The sequence below is a fragment of the Helianthus annuus genome, chromosome 1, assembly GCF_002127325.2.
Source record: "Helianthus annuus cultivar XRQ/B chromosome 1, HanXRQr2.0-SUNRISE, whole genome shotgun sequence".
Lineage (NCBI taxonomy): Eukaryota > Viridiplantae > Streptophyta > Magnoliopsida > Asterales > Asteraceae > Helianthus > Helianthus annuus.
The window spans coordinates 74,725,402-74,749,818 of record NC_035433.2 but is presented as its reverse complement, the minus strand read 5'-3'; the positions used below and the strand labels follow the sequence as shown (position 1 = coordinate 74,749,818).

The 24,417-nt window shown below is 36.2% G+C and overlaps 2 protein-coding genes and 2 non-coding genes across 4 annotated transcripts; all 4 read right to left on the bottom strand.

Moving 5' to 3' along the window:
- Window positions 1-2,904: 2,904 nt before the first annotated feature.
- LOC118483123 lies at window positions 2,905-3,036 on the bottom strand. The gene has a single exon (XR_004869620.1). It is a non-coding gene; the product is annotated as a small nucleolar RNA snoR74 (small nucleolar RNA).
- A 54-nt stretch (window positions 3,037-3,090) lies between these two features.
- LOC118483109 lies at window positions 3,091-3,198 on the bottom strand. Its single transcript, XR_004869596.1, has one exon. It is a non-coding gene; the product is annotated as a small nucleolar RNA snoR100 (small nucleolar RNA).
- Window positions 3,199-6,255: 3,057 nt separating this feature from the next.
- On the bottom strand, window positions 6,256-7,056 carry LOC110910924. The gene has a single exon (XM_022155528.1). It carries the CDS (start codon window positions 7,054-7,056, stop codon window positions 6,256-6,258), a length of 801 nt encoding a protein of 266 aa, XP_022011220.1.
- Window positions 7,057-19,401: 12,345 nt separating this feature from the next.
- Window positions 19,402-22,870, bottom strand: LOC110937162 (sucrose-phosphate synthase-like; the record flags this gene model as incomplete). The annotated part of the gene is made up of 4 exons (XM_035988045.1): window positions 19,402-20,734; window positions 20,969-21,977; window positions 22,054-22,128; window positions 22,668-22,870. Coding segments are annotated over 3 exons (645 nt in total), but the record flags the coding sequence as incomplete, so codon positions are not given.
- Between the last annotated feature and the right edge of the window lie 1,547 nt (window positions 22,871-24,417).

Genomic DNA, 24,417 nt, shown 5'->3' with positions numbered 1-24,417 from the left:
CATACAAATGTGTTTTATCATTCAGATTCATACAGCTGTGTTTTAACAGCAAGCAGATTCATACAAATGTGTTTTATCATTCAGATTCATACAGTTGTGTTTTAACAGCAATTCAGATTCATACAGCTGTGTTTTAACAGCAAGCAGATTCATACAAATGTGTTTTACATCAGCAGATTTCGCCCCAGCTTTCGATCGGCTTCCGGTAACTGTTCCGCTGCTATCTATCCTTTCCAAAGTTTCCTGCTTTTTGAATCTCTTCCCTGCAACCAGCAAAATACCGTCAATTACAAACAAGAATCACCCGTAATCGCTTTGTAAAACACGGAGTACAATGAAAGCTTGATCTTACGTATATGGAACAAGGAAAATCTCTTATCTTCGTCCATGATTTTAGGTATTTTTGGTATGATTTTGGGGGTTTTCGAATTTGGGTTTAGAGAGAGAAAGAGAGAGAGAGAGAGAGAGAAATTGGCGTGTATTAAGGAGATGTGATATCTCTGACGGTTATTTTTGATTGGTTTAAATCACACATAAGGACGAAATTGCCCCTACTCATTTAAAACAATCTATTAAATATAGTTAATTATTACAAGATTGCCATTGATTTAATCTCAACCCTTATACACACCAATCGGATGGACAAGATCGCTTCCTAGACTTTCTAGGAAAAACACACTTTCCGTAGGAACCCTACTCTATATATATAACTCTATATATATATATAGGGTAGGGTTCCAGCGTGAACAACCTCTCAAGAGTGAACTGCGTAAACAGATATAGACCCTTGATTTCCTTTTTAGTTGTTAAGGGTTGGATTGTAATTATATAAAAAAATAGATTTAAATCATTATTTTAATAATTGAATTAAGTTACATCTTTCCTAACTTAAATTCATTATCCACATTATGTTTATTTATTAATAAGATAATTATCAAAACAAACAACAAATCATCAGATTTCAATTTTAATTTTTATTTCAGATTTCATCACCAGAATTCAAATTTTGATTTTTAAGATCCACGTAACCTTCATATTTCAACGGTATACACATGTGTACTTGGATATAAATAAAACAGTACACATGTGTACTCAGCATCGTACATATGTGTACAGTAATTCACAGGTGTACATTAACATTCAATACAAAAAAAAATTCTGAGATATCTCAAAAAACAGACGATATACACATGTGTACATCGCATTAAAAAGAGGGCAAAATCAGAATACACATGTGTACATCGCATTTAAACAAATAATTATTTTAATAATTAAATTAAGTTACATCTTTCCTAATCCTTGATTTGATTTGTGAGAAATTTATGCAATCAATTTAAGAGGATAATTGATTACTTGATTTGTGAGAGATTTATGCAATCAATTTAAGATTGAAATTACACATATACCCTTTTTGTATTTAATTAAATGGAAAAAATTAACCAAATAATTACCATCATGTCACTCACTTTAATCTCAAGATCATAAAAATCAAGGGCCCAGATCAGTTCACGCAGTTCACTCTTGGGATTTTGTTCACGTTTGAACCTAATCATATATATATATATATATATATATATATATATATATATATATGGTTTTAGGCTTCGTGAACAAGAAACCCTAACTGGACATTCTAAACACCCAATTAAAACAAACATGATAACAAAGACTTCAAACCCAACAATCTCTCAACTGACTGTGTTATGATAAAAACCAAACCCGCAAATAAGCACGCAGTAATCCAATCTTCAATTCTTAATAATCTCTCAAAAAATGTTTTCCAGATCACAAACCAAGAGTCCAAGACTTCAATCCATCCACCTAGTTGTAGCAGCCATTCCCATCCACTTTGTGGTCTACTTGGAAAACATGTAATTATAAGATTTTCAACAATCATGAGAAGAATCCGAAGAAATAGTGGAACAGATCAAGGCAACCCCATTTGTCTGGGTTAAAAATAGAGTAAAACTCAATAATCTTACCATGAATGATTGGCTTACCATTCAAATGGTGTCATGATACTTTAACTTTACCATTCAAAAATAAAAATAAAAAAGTCTTAGATTAAATATTATAATAAGAAAATAAAATAAAAAACTGCCTGAAAGGATTTTATTAGCTCACTTTTTTTTAATTTGTTTGAAGCAATTTCCCTCACAAGCGTGAGGACAACCACGCTACGTTCGTGACTTGAGTGTGTCACAATGCTTGGATAGTAGCGAGTCCAAAGTGACGTCTTTCCCCCTCATGACCACCCACCATTATATATGTTCATCTTAAATCTTCGTTTATATATGGCTCCCTAGCAAAGGTAGATGGGGGATGCATCCAATCTGCCAAAAAGTCAGTTTGTTTCAAATGGTGTCGTGAATCCACATTTATTGTCATCTTTTAGCAAAAACTAATTGCCTAAGCCTCGAAATCAAACACATAAACCCTAAATCAACTTATGATTTGAAGAAACACAGAACTAATGATTGTTTAATAATTGTTACATTTTGGTTTGTAATAACTGAAAATAGTGAAGAGCAAGGCCAAGTCAATGGCTGAAAATGCTGGGTTCTAATAGTTTGGGTCCAACAATTTACTCATATACATTTAAACCTATTTTTTTTAGGTATTTAAATACCCACAATGAAATTAACGGTTTTGTCAACAATTACCAAAACCCTCAATCAGCAGAACACCTTTTTTAAATAATAGGCTATACAGTCCATGTAATACATTATTCTATTCTACTTGGGTATTTTATGCAATTCTGTCTCAATGTTTGATATACAATTCCTTTTTTTAACCATTGTTCATTACTCTTCATTCCCTTTCAAGGTAAGTGTGACACATACACTCAAAATATCACGTTTTTAAATAAAATAAAACTATGGAATAAATTAAAATCTAGAAAAGAAATATAGCTTCGTTTACTGAACCATATCCGTCATGAAAAAATCAAGAGGTTCACCCAATAACGATGCCCACTCTATATTCCTGACGTTTACGGGAGACCGATTCACAAAGGCAATCGATCCCTGCTTTTATACATCAGGTTCCTATAATATATTCAATTTTGTAAGAAATTATAAATAAAAAAACAAGTGTAGGTCTAATCCAGGCCCCCAAATCAGAGAAAATCAGAGGGAGCAGACATGACGACCTAAATGTTACTTAATCTCCGTGCACATTACCATGCTTCCTTCATTACTTATTATTATTATCCAGAGCATCGGCTTATTGTACACGGATCGAATCATTCTTCGATGAAATAAACGAACGAAGTAAAACTCAAAATAAACAGAAATTAGAAGCTGAAAACGAAAGCATAGTTTCAGTTTCTTTGAACAAATATTTAGAAAACAGTTATAAGAGATCTGAAATCGGCACAAAGAGGAGAGATGAATGTTGGAAGAAACCGAAGGTTGAATATATAAGTAGGATGATGATGTGTGATTAGTTAGGGTTTGTTATTAAATTCGAGCAGAAAACAGTCTTTGATGGGCTTTGGTAGTCTTATAGTGCAAGCCCATAATATATATTTTTTGGACAAGTTTGGCCCATTTTGAGAAATTCAAAGTAGGAGAAAAAGACATATTTTAAGTTGAAAGCAGGTAGCCAGGTAATAACGTAGCTTATAACCGAGACCTGGAGTCGTTGGCAAACTCGACTTGTGTCTTTTTTTAACGGCAAAAATGGTACTCCTTTACACCAATAATTCTAAATTTCTCCTCCTTGCTCAAGTTTGAACCTAAACATGTGACTCTACCAACACATAAATAAGTGTATTCAGTTTTTTATTTTGTCAACATGTAAATTATGTCATAAAACGTTTTTACTACTTAACAAAACAATACAATGGAGGTTAAAACCTGGTTCAAAGCAACAAACTTTTGAATAAAAATTGAACAATACATGAGCATCGCAATTATTACCGACATCAGACCCATCATCTTGTTGTGATGGCATCGTCACCATATTGTCATTTCGGTTGTTTAACACTCTTGATTTAGCATGTGAGAACTAGTTCTGAGTGTAAGTAGGAACAACACTTTGCCGAGGTCGTACCACCAACGACCTCTGCCATGGTAAGTTTTTTTTATCATTAGAAGTTATTTGTAGTTATGTCATTTAACCACAAAACTTTCTTAATCTTTTCACCTGATGCTAGATTTTTGTTTGACCATAAATGGTGAATGTCATATTGTGTATATATATTTAGTTGTATAGTGATGTATGTGACAGAATATAGATTCTTCATCGTTGATCTTTATAGAAGTGTATCTTCGTGTTCAAAGTTTGAGAGTTTGACTTTTGACTAAACTTATACTTACGTAGAATGTGGATGTTTATTATTATTTTTTATAAGTAATTTTTAGGTATAGGTGATCGGGGCATGATTGGTTGATTTAAAGCTTATTAAATAGTTAAATATTTATTAATTCAATATTAAAGAGTTTTACATCACAAATAATCCAAATGAAACAAATACGTAAAAGACATTGTACAAAGTAGATAATCAACAATAAGTCCATATCTTGTTACTAAAGCCCAATCCTATGTTGATCTCCTTTTCATTCCTGTTCACATGTATCATGTGTAAAAAATAATTTTTAGGTCAACAAATGTTAGTGAGTGAATCTTATTGTTTTTGTGAAAATGATAAGCTTATTTTTTGTATATAGAAAATGTGCATATAACCAAATGATAAGCTTATTTTTTTAGGTCAACAAAGATTAGTAAGTGAATCATATAAACTGAACTAAACATTTATTCTTCTTCATTTATTTATTTTGTTAACATATAAACTCAAGTCGCAGTTGATAATCAAATCGAATAGAAGAGATGAAGAAAAGAATTTAGATCGAATAACTCTCAATCTTATTAATCAGAAAATAACTCAAAACTGATTACAGACTCTCAAACCATAACTCGGTTTCTCTCTAGTCTTGTCTCTTATCTTCTCTTGACTCTTAATAATGTCTAACCCTACCTTGGTTTATATAGGCAAATCCTAACTTGGTAGCCAAGACATTACCAAATAACCCTAACTTGGTGACCAAGACATTACCAAATATAATTATAATGTAATTAGGAAACTTAACCAATTTAACCTACTTGTCAACATTGATCCCTCAAGTTCACCGACTTGTGACTTGAACTCCTTTGTCACCCTTTTCACATCACCGACTTGTGATGAGTCGGGAATTACCGCCAACAATCACCCCCTTAATTTCCGACTCGAAATAGGTAGGCTCTAACATGTCTTCTTTGTCTTGATTCTCATAGAACTCATCTTGATCTCTAGCTGTGTTTTTCGGCTCCTTCCTAGCTCGAACATTCTTGCGACCTTGTACTCGACTAGTCCTTTCTCCATGACTCGCCCTTTGATCATAAGAACTCGCATCACTATTGACTCGGCTGTGATCTTGAGCAAACACCTGCTTTCTTGGATCATTAAATGTACCTCTTTGGGTTTGAATCTATTGTTTGATCTTTTCTTTGAATTCTTGAACATTTTTCTTTGGACTTTGAATTTTGGGTTTCTTCGTTAAACTTGGATCTTTGAGAAGATTCTGACTCGTACTTGGCGTTTCATCTTTCATTTCAACTCTTTGTAGATCCCTACCCACAAAATTCTTTATTCCAATCATTTTATCTTGTGTACCTTGACTTGCTATCTTGAGGTTGATCTTGTATAAACGGTCTTTGGTCTTTGTCACCTTCATCATAAGCTTTCCCGTATCATCATGAATGGTTAGCAAATCATGTTTCATGTGAATGTCGCATCCACCTTCCGTTGCTTGACCAAGACTCGTGATATTGCTTTGCAAACTCGGTATGTAGTAAACATCGGTTAACAGGCGCTTCTCCCTAGTTTTCCCTTCAAGTAATACCGATCCCTTTCCCCGTATGTCAATACAAGATCCATCTCCAAACTTCACCTTTCCCGTGACACGTTCATTAAGTTCAAAGAAATAAGCTCTGTTACGCGTCATGTGATTCGATGCTCCGTTTTCGAGATACCAAGTGTCTTTCTCCATTGGCTCAGTCTTGAAACGCTTTGGAATCACCCATTCTTCATTTAGAAAAACCGTTTCTTGATCACATCTCATCATGAATAATGATGGATCAAAATCATCGTTTTTAGCTAAGTTAGCTTCATCTTGTTTCTTCATACGTTCCGGACATCCTGACGCAAAGTGACCAAATTTATCACAACGGTAACACTGAACCTGTGATCTATCTTTCCTTCCTTTTTTACGATCATTGGTTCTTCTTTGACCCATGATCTTGACCATCTCGACTTTGACTTCCATCTTGGCCCTCATCATCCTGGTCTTGACGTCTGCCTCGGTAACTTGAACCGCCTCGCCCACCCCCACGCGTATTTTCATAGGATTTGGATTTCGAGGATGACTCGCCATTGGCAAACATTAGATTACCTTGATTTTCTGCTAAAGACTCGATACCCTTAATCCTGTCTTCGAACGTCTTCAGTCTACCGATCGCTTTCTGAAACATCATGGCCTTCAAATCTGGGAATTGTTCAATTGATGCGACAATTGGAACATACTTAGCTGTAACAGAGCCTAATAACTTTCTGGTTAGCTTTTTGTTTTCGTAGGTGGTTCCCAAACTGGCTGCTTTGGTAACCAACTGACTTATCCTGCCCGCGAAAGAATCAACTGTCTCTGTTTCTTTCATCTTCAAGGATTCGAACTCATTTTCCAGTTGCTCAAGCTTTGCCTCTCGAACCCGTTCAACCCCAACATATCGTGTCTTCAACGCTTCCCAAATTTCTTTTGTAGTCTGAAACTGAGCTACTTGAAACACGAGCTCTTCGGGTATTGCCTGAAGTAGAAGTGCAACTACCATGTCATCCTTTTTTGTCTCTACCTCCTTTTCGCCTGGTTCTAAAGCTTGCTGTATTCCATGAACCTTGAATACTGCCTTGATACGAATCGCCCAAATATTGTAATTAGTTTCTGTTAATATTGGACATTGTAAAGTTGTGGTACTTTTATCCTTAACCACAACCGGTGGTGGTCTATTCCCGTCCGTCATTGATTTCTGAACAACTTTTCAGAACCGAACGCGTTTGCTCGCAGAAACCCGGTCACGAATACCTCTCGAAAACCGAATAACAATCCTGAATTGAACCCGCTTATTCAATCCAAACAACGTTTAATAGTTAAACCCAAACTTAGTTTACCCAACAAAAAATAGAAAAAAGAAAAAAAAATAAACCAACAAGTTTTTCTTTTCTTCTAAATGTTAGAAAAAATCAATTAAATATTGGACTTTTTTTTCTCGTAGGTAGCTTTTGGTGTAAAACCAATTTCTATTATTATAAAGAATCTGTTACAAAAGACACTAACCAGCAAAACGATTTTCGCCAGTAACGTGAATTCCGTGACCAACGATACACCAAAAGAAATTAAATCAAACTTGTAACACAAGAACCAATCTGTATTATTCCTTCTTAATTTGCGAGCTTGCAAGCACAACAGAACTTTCTTATATTAAGCGAACCTTTGCAAGAAAACACGACAGACTTCTTCTGGGCGATAACGGTTTTCGATTCTCCAAACGACAACAGTGTTTGAACTCCTTGTTCAATATTGAAAGAACAGGTAACGATAACGCGAATGGTGTGACAACTGTCACTTTTCCGTACATTCCGTACACCAAATGAACAGTGATATGTACTTAAATAATTGTGCATGATCTAGTATACAAGACAAATGAATTTCTGATTACTGTTATATACAAACAATGGCATTTCATATTACAAGACTTTATTCGTTGCTACATGCAACACGAGATAGTTCAAATGATACACAGAACAAAATTGGCACCATTATCAGATAGATAAACTGAAAATGCTGACAAAGTTCAGTACATAGACAGACAATATTTTGAGGCCCTGTATGAGCCAGAGATGACGTAATACACTAGTATAGTGCGTAGGGAAGTAAGGACCACAAAACTGCTTTTCTAGGAAATAGGTAAAGTGTCGGAAAGTGCCTAAAACCCACATAAAGTGCATAATTCTGCATTAATCAGTAAAATTCAGCTTTTTAATAAGCAGTAATGTGCAAAAACATGGCAAAATGGTCCTGTATGCTTTCCTAAGTGTCGGGAATTAAAAGTGTCACAAAAAGTTACATAAAGGACACTATACGGTATAACTTGACACTTTAACGAACCGGTATCTAACCGAACAACCGGACATTACCCGAAACACTAAAATATTGCTAGAAACATTGTTTTACTTTTTCTGAGCTAGACTTTACACTTAACACCCTACTAATTACCTATTTTTACCATCAAAATTACAATTAACCCCCCCTCATCTTATGGACGGTTGAAAGGGGTGGCCCCCACCTCCAAATCTTGCAAGATATCTCTAAATCCCCTAATGATCTTTTCTTGGATTAAGCAAGATTGTGTCTTGTACTTATGAAACACTAGAACCATTGGACAATAGAGATAATGGGTTATAAGAACAAGCATCAACTTCACACATTACACCACACCATCATACCTCTCCCTCTCCTTCAAGTCTCGGCCGTGAAACCCCCTCCCCACCACCATCATTTTCATTTCAAATCCATGCAATCCAAGGTTATCCCAAGGTGTTAGAAGGTGGTTAACGAAGCTTGGAATTCTCGGATCTTGAAGGACCTCCTTTGTTAGCTTTTATCTACTCGATCTTCATCATTGTTTCTTCCCTAGCTTGAAGCTAGTAGTAAGACTCTTTTGATCCTTGATACTTCATATTTTTAGTGGTTAAAAGTTGTAGTATGATGATTAACACAAGAACACTAAAAGACATACACTTGAATCTTGAAACATAAGATGAAATATGATGAAATCTTGTGAAATGATGTTGTTTAGTGCATGAATGATATTTGTTTGTTGATTTCTTGAGATGATGATGTTAATCATCACATGAAGCTTGCTAGATGGTGATTTAACACATAATCTAGCAAGTAGGAAGATGATTATGTAACAACATAAGATAATCATCTTCACATATGGACATGAACTTGATAAACAAAATGATTTCTTGAAAAGTAATAAACAAAGTGAACTAGTAAACTTGTAGATCCAAGATTTAAGAATGATTTTTCCAAGAAAACCAAGTTCAAAATATGATTTTTGAAAGACCATGGTTTTTACTAAACTTACACTATTTTTGGTAATGAAATAAGTGTAGAAACACTAGAGAAACAAGAAAGTTTAATAAAAAAAAACGTTTTTGTAAAATAAGTTTACAAGTTGTAAACATCTAAAAATTCCAAGAACAAAGTTTATCAAAAAGTAAATATAATTTGGAAGGTAACTAAGGCTACTAAACACTTTACCAAGTTACTACGCATTTTTGTGAAAGATCAAGTTCATGTTACTATGTAAATTGAATAGTTTTTGCACTTGGTAAGTGCAAGATGTTTAGGGATTGATTGTTGATCATTGTGTGTGATTTTGAAAAGAAAATGATATGCTAAATAGCATGGACACCTCCATTTTCAAAGGAAACTATGGCGGAATTTTCTAAAAATGCAAACACTTAGAAAATATTTTCTAGACAAGTATTTACAAATATGATTTTGACTTTGGTTTTCCCATATAAACTTTGCCATAGATTTCGTTATAAAAATACAAACATTGGAGGTTGGTTTTTGTAAATAAAAATGGGTGAATATATATTTAGAATATATATTTTATAATAAAGACACTTGTGTGAACATGTGTATACTTTGTGTATAGTTATATTATTTTTGGATTTAAAGTAATATGACTTAACAAAAATACCAAGAATTTACAATCCAAATTAATACCAAAAATCACAAGGAATAAAGTATAAAAGTTACACACTGAAATATTGGCAAACCGAACAAGAACGTAACTTATAAAATATTCCGGAAAATACTCTTACAAATATATTTTTGGAAAGTATTATTTTGGATACAAGAAGTGAAAATATGATTTTTGTACATATTACCAAGTTATGTCATATTTTCAACAAGAAGAAAAATATATTATTTTTGGGAGATAAAAATATATATTTTCTTGGAATACGTTGTTTTTTTGACAAAACAAGTTTAAATATATTTTCTAAAGTAAGACTTGAAAATATATTATTTTGGAACTACAAATACGAGAATACGAAAATACACATATATGGAATACTCCCATCCTTGGGAAGGAAATGCGAAATTAATACTTGAGAAGTATTATAACTTCGGAAAATGTTAAAGACATAAAGGAAACGTAACTCAAAACATGAATACTAAGGCAAGGCACGGCCCGCTCGTCTAATAGACCCTAGCACATTGTAGGTAGTCGTGTTTGCTGACGAGAATTGAGTTACGAGTACTGAAGACGCAAAACAGTGAGTTCATGCTCCCCCTTTTCTTTAACTGTTTTTGGTTTTATAACTCTCGGGGGTGGAATACATGTTACGAATGCTTAAACGGTATGAAATGCCTATGAAATACTAGATCATGTGAGCATAGATTAGATATTGAAATGCCATTAATACTTAATTAGGGACGGGGGTTAGATCTAACGGATACGGCCGAACCCCACTCATGGTCACAACTAGTACCAAGTAGTGCTTCGGAGTCCCAGTCGAGGTTAATCGACACAGTCGAGGGTAATCGACACGCTCGAGGGTAATCGACATAGTCAAGGGAAATTGACACAGTCAAGGTAAATTGACACGGTCGAGGTTAATCGACACAGTCGAGGAAAATCGACAAGGGTATATGCTTACTCATTACGAGCGCTCCCTATGTCCTCACATGCCTTAAAGTCCTTGTAAAAGATTTATGTTCATACACGCTTTTCATACCTGTTTACAAAGGAGTCTCTCAAAGATTTACAAGATTGCTAGCACTAAACGCATGAACTCACTCAACTTTTGTTGATGTTTTCCAAAATTACATGTATTTCAGGTGACAGGATGGATCTTGGGCGCGGGTATCATATCTAGAAGTAGACTTCAAGTTTAGATGTCGTCCACTTTTTTTGGTTTGTAACCTAGTCGAAGGTTGTGTTTTAAAACTTAAATAACAAGTGTTTGTAATACTCAAATTTTATGAATGGATGAACATCATTTTGATCATGTAGTTGTTTATTACGATTGAATGCAATGATATTAAACCAGTCACACATCATACACTTCCGCAAAAGTCAGGGTGTGACAGTTTGGTATCAGAGCTTCGATTGTAGTGAACTAGGATTCCTTCTCGAGTCTAGACTACAATCACTAGGGTTCTCTCACAAAAACATTTTACAAAAAGGGCCTTTCATTGCATTCACGTAAGCATCAAGATCCATGAGTCAAACATTTTTCAAAGAAGAGACAAGGCAAGGACATTAGTAGGGAATGCCCTCAAGATAAGGTGCCAACTAAGGCATAGTCTACACGAGTTAGACTTGCCGAAGATAAAATACACTCTTGGTGATAACTAGTACCAAGTAGTGTTTTTGTGTCTCAGTCGTGAATCGACAAACTAGAAAAATGACCCCCCTCCAAAAAAAACGAGAGTTATATGTAATATGATGCATCGAAATGCCTGTTTATGCTAAGTAACATATTTGTTTATCGATAAATACATACAAATAAGTGTACAGAATGATTATTGACATGAATAAGATACTTTCGACTCCGACTCCGACTCCTACTATTGTACTTAACTCGCACGATGAAGCTATCGACCTCGCTTCATTGCAAAGCTCATGGCTAGAGTGATTACCAAACAAGATTCTGAGCTTGCTTCCGTAGGAAATGGTTGCTCTTCTCTCTCGATCGTGAAGGTGCCTGACTACGTTTGTGACGGCGAGGCAGAGGCAGCAACCTTGAACAACTTCTTAATCAGCAGGACGAGATCCCTGCGACTTTTATGAAGCGAGATTGACGACATACTTGACCAGAAAAGGAAGATGAAGTATTCATCTTGAAGGTGCCCCTCCAACTACTAGGAATTCTCTCTATTCCTATTTCATTTAATCATCGTGCCCATTCGCGCGTAACGATAACGAGTGTTAGCGCGTGGACCACCGCAATGGTCCTTTTCCATGACAGAGGTATAAGGGCAGTAGTGTCCCCTCCTTGATTGACATCTACTTGGACAAGAGAAAATTGGGGTAACTTGCAAGACAATTTATTATTACGGGGGCCCACGTAATAACGACTTGTAGTGCATGGAAATCCTGGTGGACTCTGCGGGCCAAGCTAACGATCACTACACAAAAATAAACTCGAGGTGTTCACACCTCCATATGGTAGAACAACACATAGACCAGTGCTTTAGCACTTTATAAAGTAGGAAACCTGTCTTGCCTACTTCGTGTCTACCCGTGTACGAGACGTTTGAGAAACGATATTTAAGCAAGTAAAGATGGATAACATTCAGAAAGATTCAGTGACGTTACACTCTACCACTTTGTGAAACTTGTATGACCAGGGCGATGTAGCCTCGAATACATTATTACAAACAATAGGCCAAGTCACCAAGCCTATGTGAAGGCTTAGTAATTGTTTCCTCGCTCATACAATGATGATTATATATATACATGTGATATTGGGTGATTACCTGTTTACTTATGGTACTATGTACCTCATAGACAATTATGGAATATTGTCTAACCCACCTCATACCTTTTGACAGAAAAGGAATGCCGCCCAGACGCGACACAGACACCAGTACGTTACCAAGGACAGAAGCCGAGCTTCAAGAACGAATCTCACAGGCAATTGCATGACATGAAGCCCTCCGCTCTAAGCACAGCGATGGCACTTTCGGAAATAGCCCTTCAACTGGCTGCACCTATAAACAATTCCTGGACTGCAAGCCATTGAATTTTGATGGCACAGGAGGTGCCGTTGCTTTTTTTCGTTGGGCAGAAAAGACTGATTCCGTGCTAAGAATGAGTAACTGTTCGCCCCAGCAGAGAGTTACCTTTATCTCAGGGTTATTTTTAGATGGCGCACTCTCCTGGTGGAACCTTCAGGTTCAGACCCTTGGTGCAGATGCTGCTTATGCACTGAGCTGGGACGAGCTCAAGGGAATGATGGAAAAGAAATACTGTTCTAGGACCGAAATCCAGAAGCTTGGGGTGGAGTTCTGGTATTTGAAAATGGACGGGCCGAAGATTCCTGAATATGTCCAGCGATTTCACGACCTATCTAGGGTCATCCCCTACTTAGTCAAGCCGGAATTCAAGAGGGTTGAACGATTCATTTGGGGACTTGCACCTCAGATCAGGAGCATGGTCACTACCTCAAAGCCCTTGACCATCACAGAGGCTATCGATTTGAGTGTCACTCTTACTGAAGAAGCTCTACGCATGGGAAAATTTTCAGAATATGAGGATAACAAGAAAGAGACTCATGTGGAGTCATCAGGCAACAAGAAAAGGAAGTCTTCAAACCTAAAGATAGGCACCCAAGTCAGCTGTGGAAGCTCTAAAGCAAACAAAAGAAAGAAAGTGAATCCGCCGTATGGCAGGAAAGCTGATGGAGCCACTAATAAGACTGGTGGTAAAGTTTACTCGGGGACTAAGCCGAGGTGTGGGGAATGCAATTTTCACCATGAAGGTCGATGTCTGAGGCCTAAGTGCGGAAAGTGTGGAAAAGAAGGACACATCAAGGATGCCTGTTGGGCGAATGATCCAGACAAAAGAAATAAAGGTAGAATACCAGGTTGCTACAAATGTGGTGAAGCAGGGCACTTTAGGAAAGATTGCCCTAGGGAGAAACAAGCAAGGACGGGTTTTCACGATCGAAACTCGTGAAACACGCCAGGATCCAGATGCGGTTACGGGTACGTTCCCTATTAACCAGCCTTATGCATCTATTTTTGATTAATACTGGCATCAACTTTAACCTTGCATGCTTAGAACATAAGAAACTGCTTGGCCTAGTTTTGAGTAAAATAGACGTCTCGTATTCTTTAGAAATGGGCATATAAAAGGCTAGTTTAAGAAAGCGAAGCAATTAAGGATTACATTTTGGGATTCAGAAGGCCGGAACCTTCTGTTACCATTGACTTATGAAGTCATGATATAATATTTAGCGTTGATCGGAAATCCAAGTATAACAGCTGAAGTCGTTCGATATGAGAAAATCAGTCGCATCCCTCTTGCGAATGATGAAACACAACCTTCCTGCAATAGGTGCAAGGGTGCTAGACCCCACAAAGCAGCGGATCTGCGACATCTCTCATTGGTCGAAGAGGCACAGAAACGCTTCCGAGTAGACTGCAGAGCCTGAGAACATTCCCGTAATAGAAGAAGTTCCAGTAACCTTTTCTGAAGACTTGCCAGGAATACCTCCACAACGTCAAAAGGAGTCTAGGATAAATCTCGTGCCAGGAGCAGCACCAGTACCGAATGACGCCTTACCGACTAGCTTCGTCCGCGAAGCATGAGCTTCCGATATAACTGCAAGAGCTGCTAGACAGAAGGAATTAAGGACATGACATCCTTAGTTAAGGACATGAGGAGAAAGTTGACAGTTTCCATTTTGCATAAATTCCAGAGAACTGGATATCAAGAATTGGTACCCTTTGCCAAGGATTGATGACATGAACAGACCAATCGACTTGAGGACAGGACGTCCTCAACTGTGAATACAAGAAGGAAATATCCCTAAAACAACCTTTAGGACTCGCTTCGAGCATTACGAGTTCCTCGTCGTACCATTTGGCTTAACACATGCACCGGTGATATTCATTGACCTCATGAACCAGGTGTGCAAGCCGTACGTGGATAAGAACATGATCATATTTATTGACTACATTCTTATATGGCTAACGACCAAGGAAGGTCGTGAGCAACCTCTGCAATTTATCTTGCAACTTTTAGAGAAAGAGCAGTTATGTGCTATGATGACGAAAAGCGGATTTCGAATTCGCGAAGTGAGAACTTTAAGATACATGGTGGATAAGAACTAGATTCATGCCAACCCTGCAATCAAGAGCTAAGAAGTTAGGGTTGCAATTATGTAACGCTTCACGACAAAGTCTCGATTGCACGTCGATGCAACGAGACCACAACATTGCATTCGCGACACATTGATTAAGGAATCATAAGAAGAAACCTTGATCTAGATACAGAAATTGCGCGCCGCAAATTTGACGTCATTACCTGAAAGAAAACGTTGCACAACCTTTACTAATCACAAGGGTTGCAGCACACCGTTGATCGTAAGAACTTAAATATTAACGAAGACTGTATGAACATGTTGCGTGCTTGCGTGATAAACTTTGACGAAAAGTTGGAACACTCACTTGACCTTAGTGGAGTTTTCCTACAACAGTATTTATCACACCGCCGTTTAAACCGCTTCGTGTGAAGCTTTAGATGGAACATAATAAGTCGATCCCAGTCATGTTGAACGGAGACCGGAGATAAACAATCTACTGGCCCGAGTTGGTTCAGGAAAAACTAGAGGCAAACCGTTTAGATATGTGAACATGTCAAGGCAGCCCGTGGAATACAGAAAGATTGTGCCGATAAGCGGTGGAAATCTTAGGAATTTGAGATAAGAAATGTGACTTAAATGGGAGCCTCGCCTAGAGAAGGAGTGGTGTGATTTGGAAAACGTAAAGGTTGGACCCCGATGTAGGGATCGGAACCATTGCTCACAAGATGAAACTTCCAGAAAAAGATCAGTAGTGATCGCGACACATTCCATGTGTCTAGTCTTTAGAGGAGTCTAACTCAAGGAACAGTCGATGTTCCCACAAATAAGATTCACGTCAATGACAAAACGACAAAATTACTATAGAACCTGTTAAGGTTACGGACCAAGAGTCCACAAGACACAGGAAAGACATAATTGATTTACTTGAGTACGATAGAATTCATAACATGACCCAGAGTACATGGGAACATGAAGACAAATTTTAAACATAAGTGACCACATTTGATTCACAACTCCCTTGCGACCGATGGCATCGCTTGAATTTCGGGACGAAATTCTTTTAACGGGGGGGGGGGGGGAGACTGTGACAACTGTCACTTTTCCGTACATTCCGTACACCAAACGAACAGTGATCTGTACTTAAATAATTGTGCATGATCTAGTTTACAAGACAAATGAATTTCTGATTACTGATATATACATACAATGGCATTTCATGTTACAAGACTTTATTCGTTGCTACATGCAACACGAGATAGTTCAAATGATATACAGAACAAAATTGGCACCATTATCAGACAAACTGAAAATGCTGACGATGTTCAGTACATAGACAGACAATATTTTGAGGCCCTGTATGTGCCAGAGATGACGTATTACACTAGTATAGTGCGTAGGGAAGTAAGGACCACAAAACTGCTTTTCTAGGAAATAGATAAAGTGCCGGAAAGTGCCTAAAACCCACATAAAGTGCAGAATTTTGCATTAATCGGTAAAATTCAGCTTTTTAATAAGCTAGTAATGTGCAAAAACATGGCAAAATGGTCCTGTATGCTTTCCTAAGTGTCGAGAATTAAAAGTGTCACAAAAAGTTACATAAAGGACACTATACGGTATAACTTGACACTTTAACGAACCGGTATCTAACCGAACAACCGGACATTACCCGTAACACTAAAATATTGCTAGAAACATTCTTTTACTTTTTCTGAGCTAGTTATGGTTCCCGAACACCCTAACATATTATATAATGCATCCTACACATAACGTACTAGACTTTACACTTAACACCCTATTAATTACCTATTTTTACCATCAAAATTAAAATTACCCCCCCCCCTCATCTTATGGACGGTTGAAAGGGGTGGCCCCACCTCCAAATCTTGCAAGATATCTCTAAATCCCCTAATGATCTTTTCTTGGATTAAGCAAGATTGTGTCTTGTACTTATTAAACTCTAGAACCATTGGACAATAGAGATAATGGGTTATAAGAACAAGCATCAACTTCACACATTACACCACACCATCATACCTCTCCCTCTCCTTCAAGTCTCGGTCGTGAAACCCCCTCCCCACCACCATCATTTTCATTTCAAATCCATGCAATCCAAGGTTATCCCAAGGTGTTAGAAGGTGGTTAATGAAGCTTGGAACTCTCGGATCTTGAAGGACCTCCTTTGTTAGCTTTTATCCACTCGATCTTCATCATTGTTTCTTCCCTAGCTTGAAGCTAGTAGTAAGACTCTTTTGATCCTTGATACTTCATATTTTTAGTGGTTAAAAGTTGTAGTATGATGATTAACACAAGAACACTAAAAGACATACACTTGAATCTTGAAACATAAGATGAAATATGATGAAATCTTGTGAAATGATGTTGTTTAGTGCATGAATGATATTTGTTTGTTGATTTCTTGAGATGATGATGTTAATCATCACATGAAGCTTGCTAGATGGTGATTTAACACATAATCTAGCAAGTAGGAAGATGATTATGTAACAACATAAGATAATCATCTTCACATATGGACATGAACTTGATAAACAAAATGATTTCTTGAAAAATAATAAACAAAGTGAACTAGTAAACTTGCAGATCCAAGATTTACGAATGATTTTTCCAAGAAAACCAAGTTCAAAATATGATTTTTGAAAGACCATGGTTTTTACTAAACTTACACTATTTTTGGTGATGAAATAAGTGTAGAAACACTAGAGAAACAAGAAGGTTTAATAAAGAAACGTTTTTGTAAAATAAGTTTACAAGTTGTAAACATCTAAAAATTCCAAGAACAAAGTTTACCAAGAAGTAAATATAATTTGGAAGGTAACTAAGGCTACTAAACACTTTACCAAGTTACTACGCATTTTTGTGAAAGATCAAGTTCATGTTACTATGTAAATTGAATAGTTTTTGCACTTGGTAAGTGCAAGATGTTTAGGGATTGATTGTTGATCATTGTGTGTGATTTTGAAAAGAAAATGATATGCTAAATAGCATGGACACCTCAATTTTCAAAGGAAACTATGGCGAAATTTTCTAAAAATGCAAACACTTAGAAAATATTTTCTAGACAAGTATTTACAAGTATGATTTTGACTTTGGTTTTCCCATATAAACTTTGCCATAGATTTCGTTACAAAAATACAAACATTGGAGGTTGGTTTTTGTAAATAAAAATGGGTGAATATATATTTAGAATATATATTTTATAATAAAGACACTTGTGTGAACATGTGTATACTTTGTGTATAGTTATATTACTAGCTTAAGACCCCGTGTGTTACACGGGTGGCCTAAAAGAAAATATGTTATTTAAGGGTGTTTTCATAAATCTTTTATTGAAAGATTTGTTTCGGTATATATTCATTTTGGTATCACCGCGAACTCATCAAGACACGCAACATAATTACTGAAACACAATAGTTTGATATATTCAAAGGCTCATACATTGTTGACGTAAATATTTTAATTATATATACGTTGAAAGATTAACGGGAATGACAGAGAGTACACCAAATAATTGAAATACATGAATACAACAAATAATCACAACTCATTGAAGATCTCTTTATAAACAACATTAGTTGTTTTATTCGTAGGTTTGCCGTTGTTAAGTATTAGTAGCTTGACTCGATCTCGTGTTTTAACCCTTGATAAAGCTACGTACAATTGACCATGTGTGAAAACGGGTTGTCTCAAGTACAAACCAACTCTTGAAAGCGACCGTCCCTGTCTTTTGATGGCGACCGACCCAAATGTAAAGTCTTTTAAATTTTATAGTAGAAGTGCAAAAACAATTTGGTACAAAAGCTTTAAATAAAAAACTGAAATCATTGTATAACCCGATTATTCCCACCTTTTTCATACGTGACCATACCCACCATGTATAGATTTCAACTCAGTCATACCCAAGTTGAACATTCCAAAAAAATAAAATAAAAATAAGACCTATATACTATATACCTGAAAGAAAAAAAAAAGAAAAAAACCTAGGTTAGAGACCTGTGTGGTATGCAGGTTGGGTAGAAAAAAAGTATTAAATTAAGAAAAAATATAATAAATAAATATACGATATACGTCCGACCAATGAGTTTAATCCCCTAACCTCAAAATCCATCAACCTGTCAACCCTATACGGTTGACACCGATTGCTTGTCATATTACGCTGTTCTTGCTATAACAAAGGATCTCTTTCAAGTTCGTGAAACTATTTGATGCGCATTCAACGACTTTTTATACAATCCATCATCCAATCACATTTCTCATAAATATCTCTTCAAATTAACATCACACAAAAGATTTCAAAACACATTCTACAATATTTAAATATAATAATATTGATAACAATCAACAAAACACATTCTACAATATTTAAGTATAATAATATTGATAACAATCAACAAACATTAAGACTGAAAATAATAATAATAATAACAATAATAAAGAAAATGAGCATGGAAAAAATACTTGAATGTAGACCATAAAAAACTTACAACTATGTTTAGGGATAATGAATATGGAAATATGCTATATTTATCAAGTACAACAGCAACGTTAGTAAGTTGCAGAAAGACTACAACAAAACAAAACCCCAAGGTACCATACAACCCTAAACAAAAAAAAGAACAATAGAATAGAAAACAAAACACACAGCCTACTCAAAACTTACAGTTTGTATACCCATTCAAAGTAGCCACTAAAAACCATGAGAAACGGTGTAGTGCAGAAAGGAGAATACGCCAACATCGACACGTCTTTTACATCGAGTGAAAACCATAAAAACAAATATCCGTACCGGTGTTGTTTGGCCGGTATCAGTTAGTTCGTTACGACCCTGGTATGGTTCCGCAGCGCGTATGTTTGCCATAAAATGTAGTATAGAATATAGATCTTTTATCGACATTGGCAGGTCCTTTGGAAAGTCAATTCGTACAGCGCCTCCGCCACAACACGTATTGTATTTCAGTCTACTCTTTTAAGGGGACAATTTCAGCCGCTCTTCATACAAAAAAATAGAATCTTTACAGTACTCACAAACATTAGTACCTCCCAAATCAATATGCGCTCGGGTAGGCATAGGTACGCTCGGGTAATTGCATTTAGATAAATAAATGGTCAGACAAAATATCATGACATAAATGTGTGTGTATTTTGGCTTACACTCCTGGTCCCACCTCATCAAGCACCATTTTTGCCTAAACAACAAAAATAATGCATCAGACTAAGTATTGAGGTTTTTAGCATGTGAAACTTTTCATACTTGTGTAACCATTCAATCAATTTAATTGTAATCTACCATAGAGCTCAATTACAATATCAAAAGTAAAAAACATGTGTGACTTTAAAAGTGAAAAAAAAAACCAGAACCAATAACAAAGTAACCATTTACTACCCCTGCACAGCCTTAGCCATTCCAAATGCGGCTGCAGATGTTAAGGCTCCAATCACAACCGTTTGCCCGGCACTCCAAACTGGTAATACCAAAAAACTAAAGTACACATATATTAGGGTTTACCACAAAGAACTTTAGGAGGATCAAACTGATCGGACAAAAAGACTGAACAACTTGCAGGGCTAATCCATTGTACCAGTACTCCTCCATGTCTCCTCATTGTCATACAGAAAACGTTAAAAACATGTATCAGTAATTCAATTTGTATAAAGCATCTTGTTGTCTAGAAATCCAGGTTTTAAATACAAAAAATACCCCTGGCTGTTCCCTATGTCGCTTCAGCCGGCAGTTCACCCTAGACGCAACCATACTCATTCACTGAATGTCTCGTTTGAACCATTGAACTATAAGAATTTAAATAAAAAAGAAAAGATCAGTTCAAATCGTCACAACCGACTCGCCAAACTACTAAGCCACCCTTTCTGGTTTAGTTTGTTATTTTCTAAAACCATATTTAACTATTTAGTCTATTTTTTTTTTCAAAACTGATTGAACCGAAGCATTATCATCTTTTTACGTCGAACTTATATGCACCTCTTCAGGTTAGTTTTCTTTAAACACATCAACGGCTTTCATACCTTTAATTTCACTATGCGCGAACCCCAACTCGCGATCCTTCTCTGCAATACAATACAAACCTACCCAAAACATCAGTCAGCTCATTTCGCACTCGTTCTTAACTGAATGAAACATCTAAACTACCACAAACTCACCTTTCATGTGGTTACACAGTCACCAAAACATACAAAAAAAATGTTATTTAACAATTCAAAAAAAGAATTAGCACATGTTTTCTAATAACATAATCAAAAGAAAGGATTAGCACATAATCGTGTCGTGTTTACGGGTCGTGTAAAAATTTACACCCCTAAAAGGTCGTCCAAAGTCTATTTTTAATGCATAAAACCTTCAAAAACAATTTTAAAAATAGATTATTGCTGAACTAATATAATTTTTTTTAATCGTGTTTGATGCACTAATTACTTGTTATAAAAAAATGGATAAAATGGGTTTGCGTCAACCCAACCCAGCCCATTTTGACACATACAAAAGTCAACCCATTTTGACCCATTTAAGACTTGAAGAGGAGAAACAGAACATAAGAACATTTTGGTACTTACAACCATATGAGGCATGAACCTGCCATAATAGCTGACATTACGCCTAATCCTAGCCCGAAGTTTCCTTTCCAGAACCGGGTCAAACCCGTCATACAACCGCTACTGCTCATCAATCTCCTGCCGGGTGCTAGTAATAACCACCTCAGATGAATCAAGACTCGATTCTTCCGCCTCTACCCTCCGCATGATTTTGTACGTAGTGTTAATTTCATCTTTCGTTAATCTTCCTTGTCTCAAAAGTTGTTCCAACTTATCTTGACCAAGCGAATGACCCGTGAAAAGCATTGGTATGTTTAACGCACCGGATAACCGGCCCGCTGAGTCACCAGCATCCGTATAATGACCGTGAATCGCAACGGGCCATACTGGGTGCCCACTGTTTAGCTGCTCGCCTAAAACTTTCGACATTTGCATTACGTTGAGATATGTTGCTCTGACTCGTAACAACTTCTTCAAGTAAAATAACCTAAAAAAAGACAAACAGTTTAAAAGTTCAACAAATATGAAGTAGAATATTTCTTATGAGAGGAAAGAATGTGCACCATGTTGATATGCGACAGCAGTATGCATTCCAATGCACTGATGGCCTTCTGACCCATGAACCGAAAATAATAATACTGAAGGAAGAAGAATGATTTGCATATAAGTTTAAAACATATAACCTATGTGTGCCACAATCAACTTAAGTTTATTTCGCTTACAAATGTCAATCAACTTAAGTTTATTTCGCTTACAAATGTCTGATACTTTGTCAGAATTCAAAAGTAGTTATAATGCATTATTATCCGAAACTGGACAATAGAGGTGGCAAAATAGGGAGGTTGAGTAACGCCTCAACACCAAAAACTTTATATTTTTCTGGCATAGGTTGAAACAGACCCGACCATGTTTTGTTGACCCAGAAAGCTTAACCATTTTTATAAGCAATCAATAATAATATAACTTGTCGAATAACTTGGTTCAGAAGAAGGTTTTATCTAAATATTTTTTATTTTATATGTTTGACCCGTTAGAGATATACTAGTTGAAATTGCCACCTCCAGTAAAATCTTGAAAGTAGAAAACTGACTGCGAATTAAAAGAAAACCCTAACTTCTCATATCTTGATTAAAAAGCGTCATGCATTGTCCAAAGCGACAAAACCAGGTTAACTTACATATTGTGAATACTTGTATTAACCTTGACCAGCAAAATACTCCATCCTATGGCTATACCCAGCCATTGTCGGCCCACCAACACCACTTTCCTTCCATTCCCACTCCCCGTAACCCTTCCCCTTCTTTCCACCACTCTATTTATTTTGTCCTTAAAGTTATCGTCAATAACTTCATGTCCATTGCTCCTTTTACCCTCACCAAATCATTGCTCTTATTCATCGATATCTCCACAAACCCTGTAAGTATTCACACCGATAGTTAACAACGTTAAAAGATGGTGTCACTCGCACTACTCAAAATATGATTTCCATAAATAGTTATTTACCCACATAAATATTTATTTACCCTCGGTCTTCCTGTCCGGATCTTGAATCTTCTTGATGCATCCTCGGCAGTGTAATGGTATCTTCAACACCGTTGTCATCACCTGATTCATCGAAAAAATCACACAACAATTATCAATAAAAACTAATTATTCAAAAGTAGCTCACCGTTGATGCATAACTTAGCAGGAGAGCTAACTTTTTTTGTGTGCACTCTCGTCTTTCACGGCAACAAACACCATCGTTATATAAAAAATCTATAAAATCTATGACAATAATATATTTATGGTATTCTTATAAGTATTAAAATTAAAAAGAACGTAAGGGTGATATATGACCTTGTGCAATTTATCTGAGAATGTGAATGCCTCTTGTATTTGTCGTCTTGCCCCGCAAAGTGGGTTATAAGAGTGACAATAAATTAACTTATTTGGTAAAACAAATATGGAATTAACGAAGAGTGGTAGTAGTATATCACATAAAAAAGTCGGTAATACAGTCAGGATGTAGAGTGTTCCTGTACCTGTGTTTTAATAAAAAAAAATCAACCATGAGGTAAACTTAGGGGAAAAAATTAGATACAATAGTATATAATAACAACTGGATAGTGTTGTGGGGGTGAATAAGCAACTCCCAAATGACTTAGTGTACTCTCTAATGTGCATATAATCTTGAATAAGCAATCGAAGTTTATGCACGCTATATACAACAACCAATTTAGATACATTACTATACTAATATTTGGTTGTTGCCAAGTACGGGTAGAAGAAAAATACCAAATTCATAGTCGCTGATTAAAGTTTAAACTAAGAAAGCCTATATAGCTAGGGCCGATTAAGCTTGTCTTAATTCATGCTTTTAATTAGCTGATGTCAAGTAACTCACGTATCATTTGACTTGTTTACATCCATGTGTTATCATCCGGACTTGCTGTTCATGGAGAAGCCACTTTTAAAACGTAAAAAAAGACCCCGTTTATATCCCAAAAAACCCATCATTTAGAAAGATCTCAAAATAACCCCATTTATTGAGAAAGAAATCCTCACCAAACTTCAGAAGACAACTCAACCTCCGGACATCGGATACAACAAACCCCCGGACAAAAGTCGGAGTCTTAACATTATATCGCGGTCATTCGTTAAAGCTATAAATAACAATTTTATCTCCTTCATAAGTGCAGCCTCATGGTCACCACTTCAATATCTCACTCTAATCAATATTATACCTGGTGTAGGAGTTGTTAATCAATTTCAAATAACTGTAATTCATTCGAGAGCCTGGCTCGATTCAACAGACATAAGAAACTATCAGATTCGACTTTACACTCGCCTATACCCTGTTCGATCAAATGCGTAAGAGGAGCGTGGTTCATCTGAATAGTTGGTGATGCTGCTTAATTTTCACAATAAAATTAGGCATAATATTC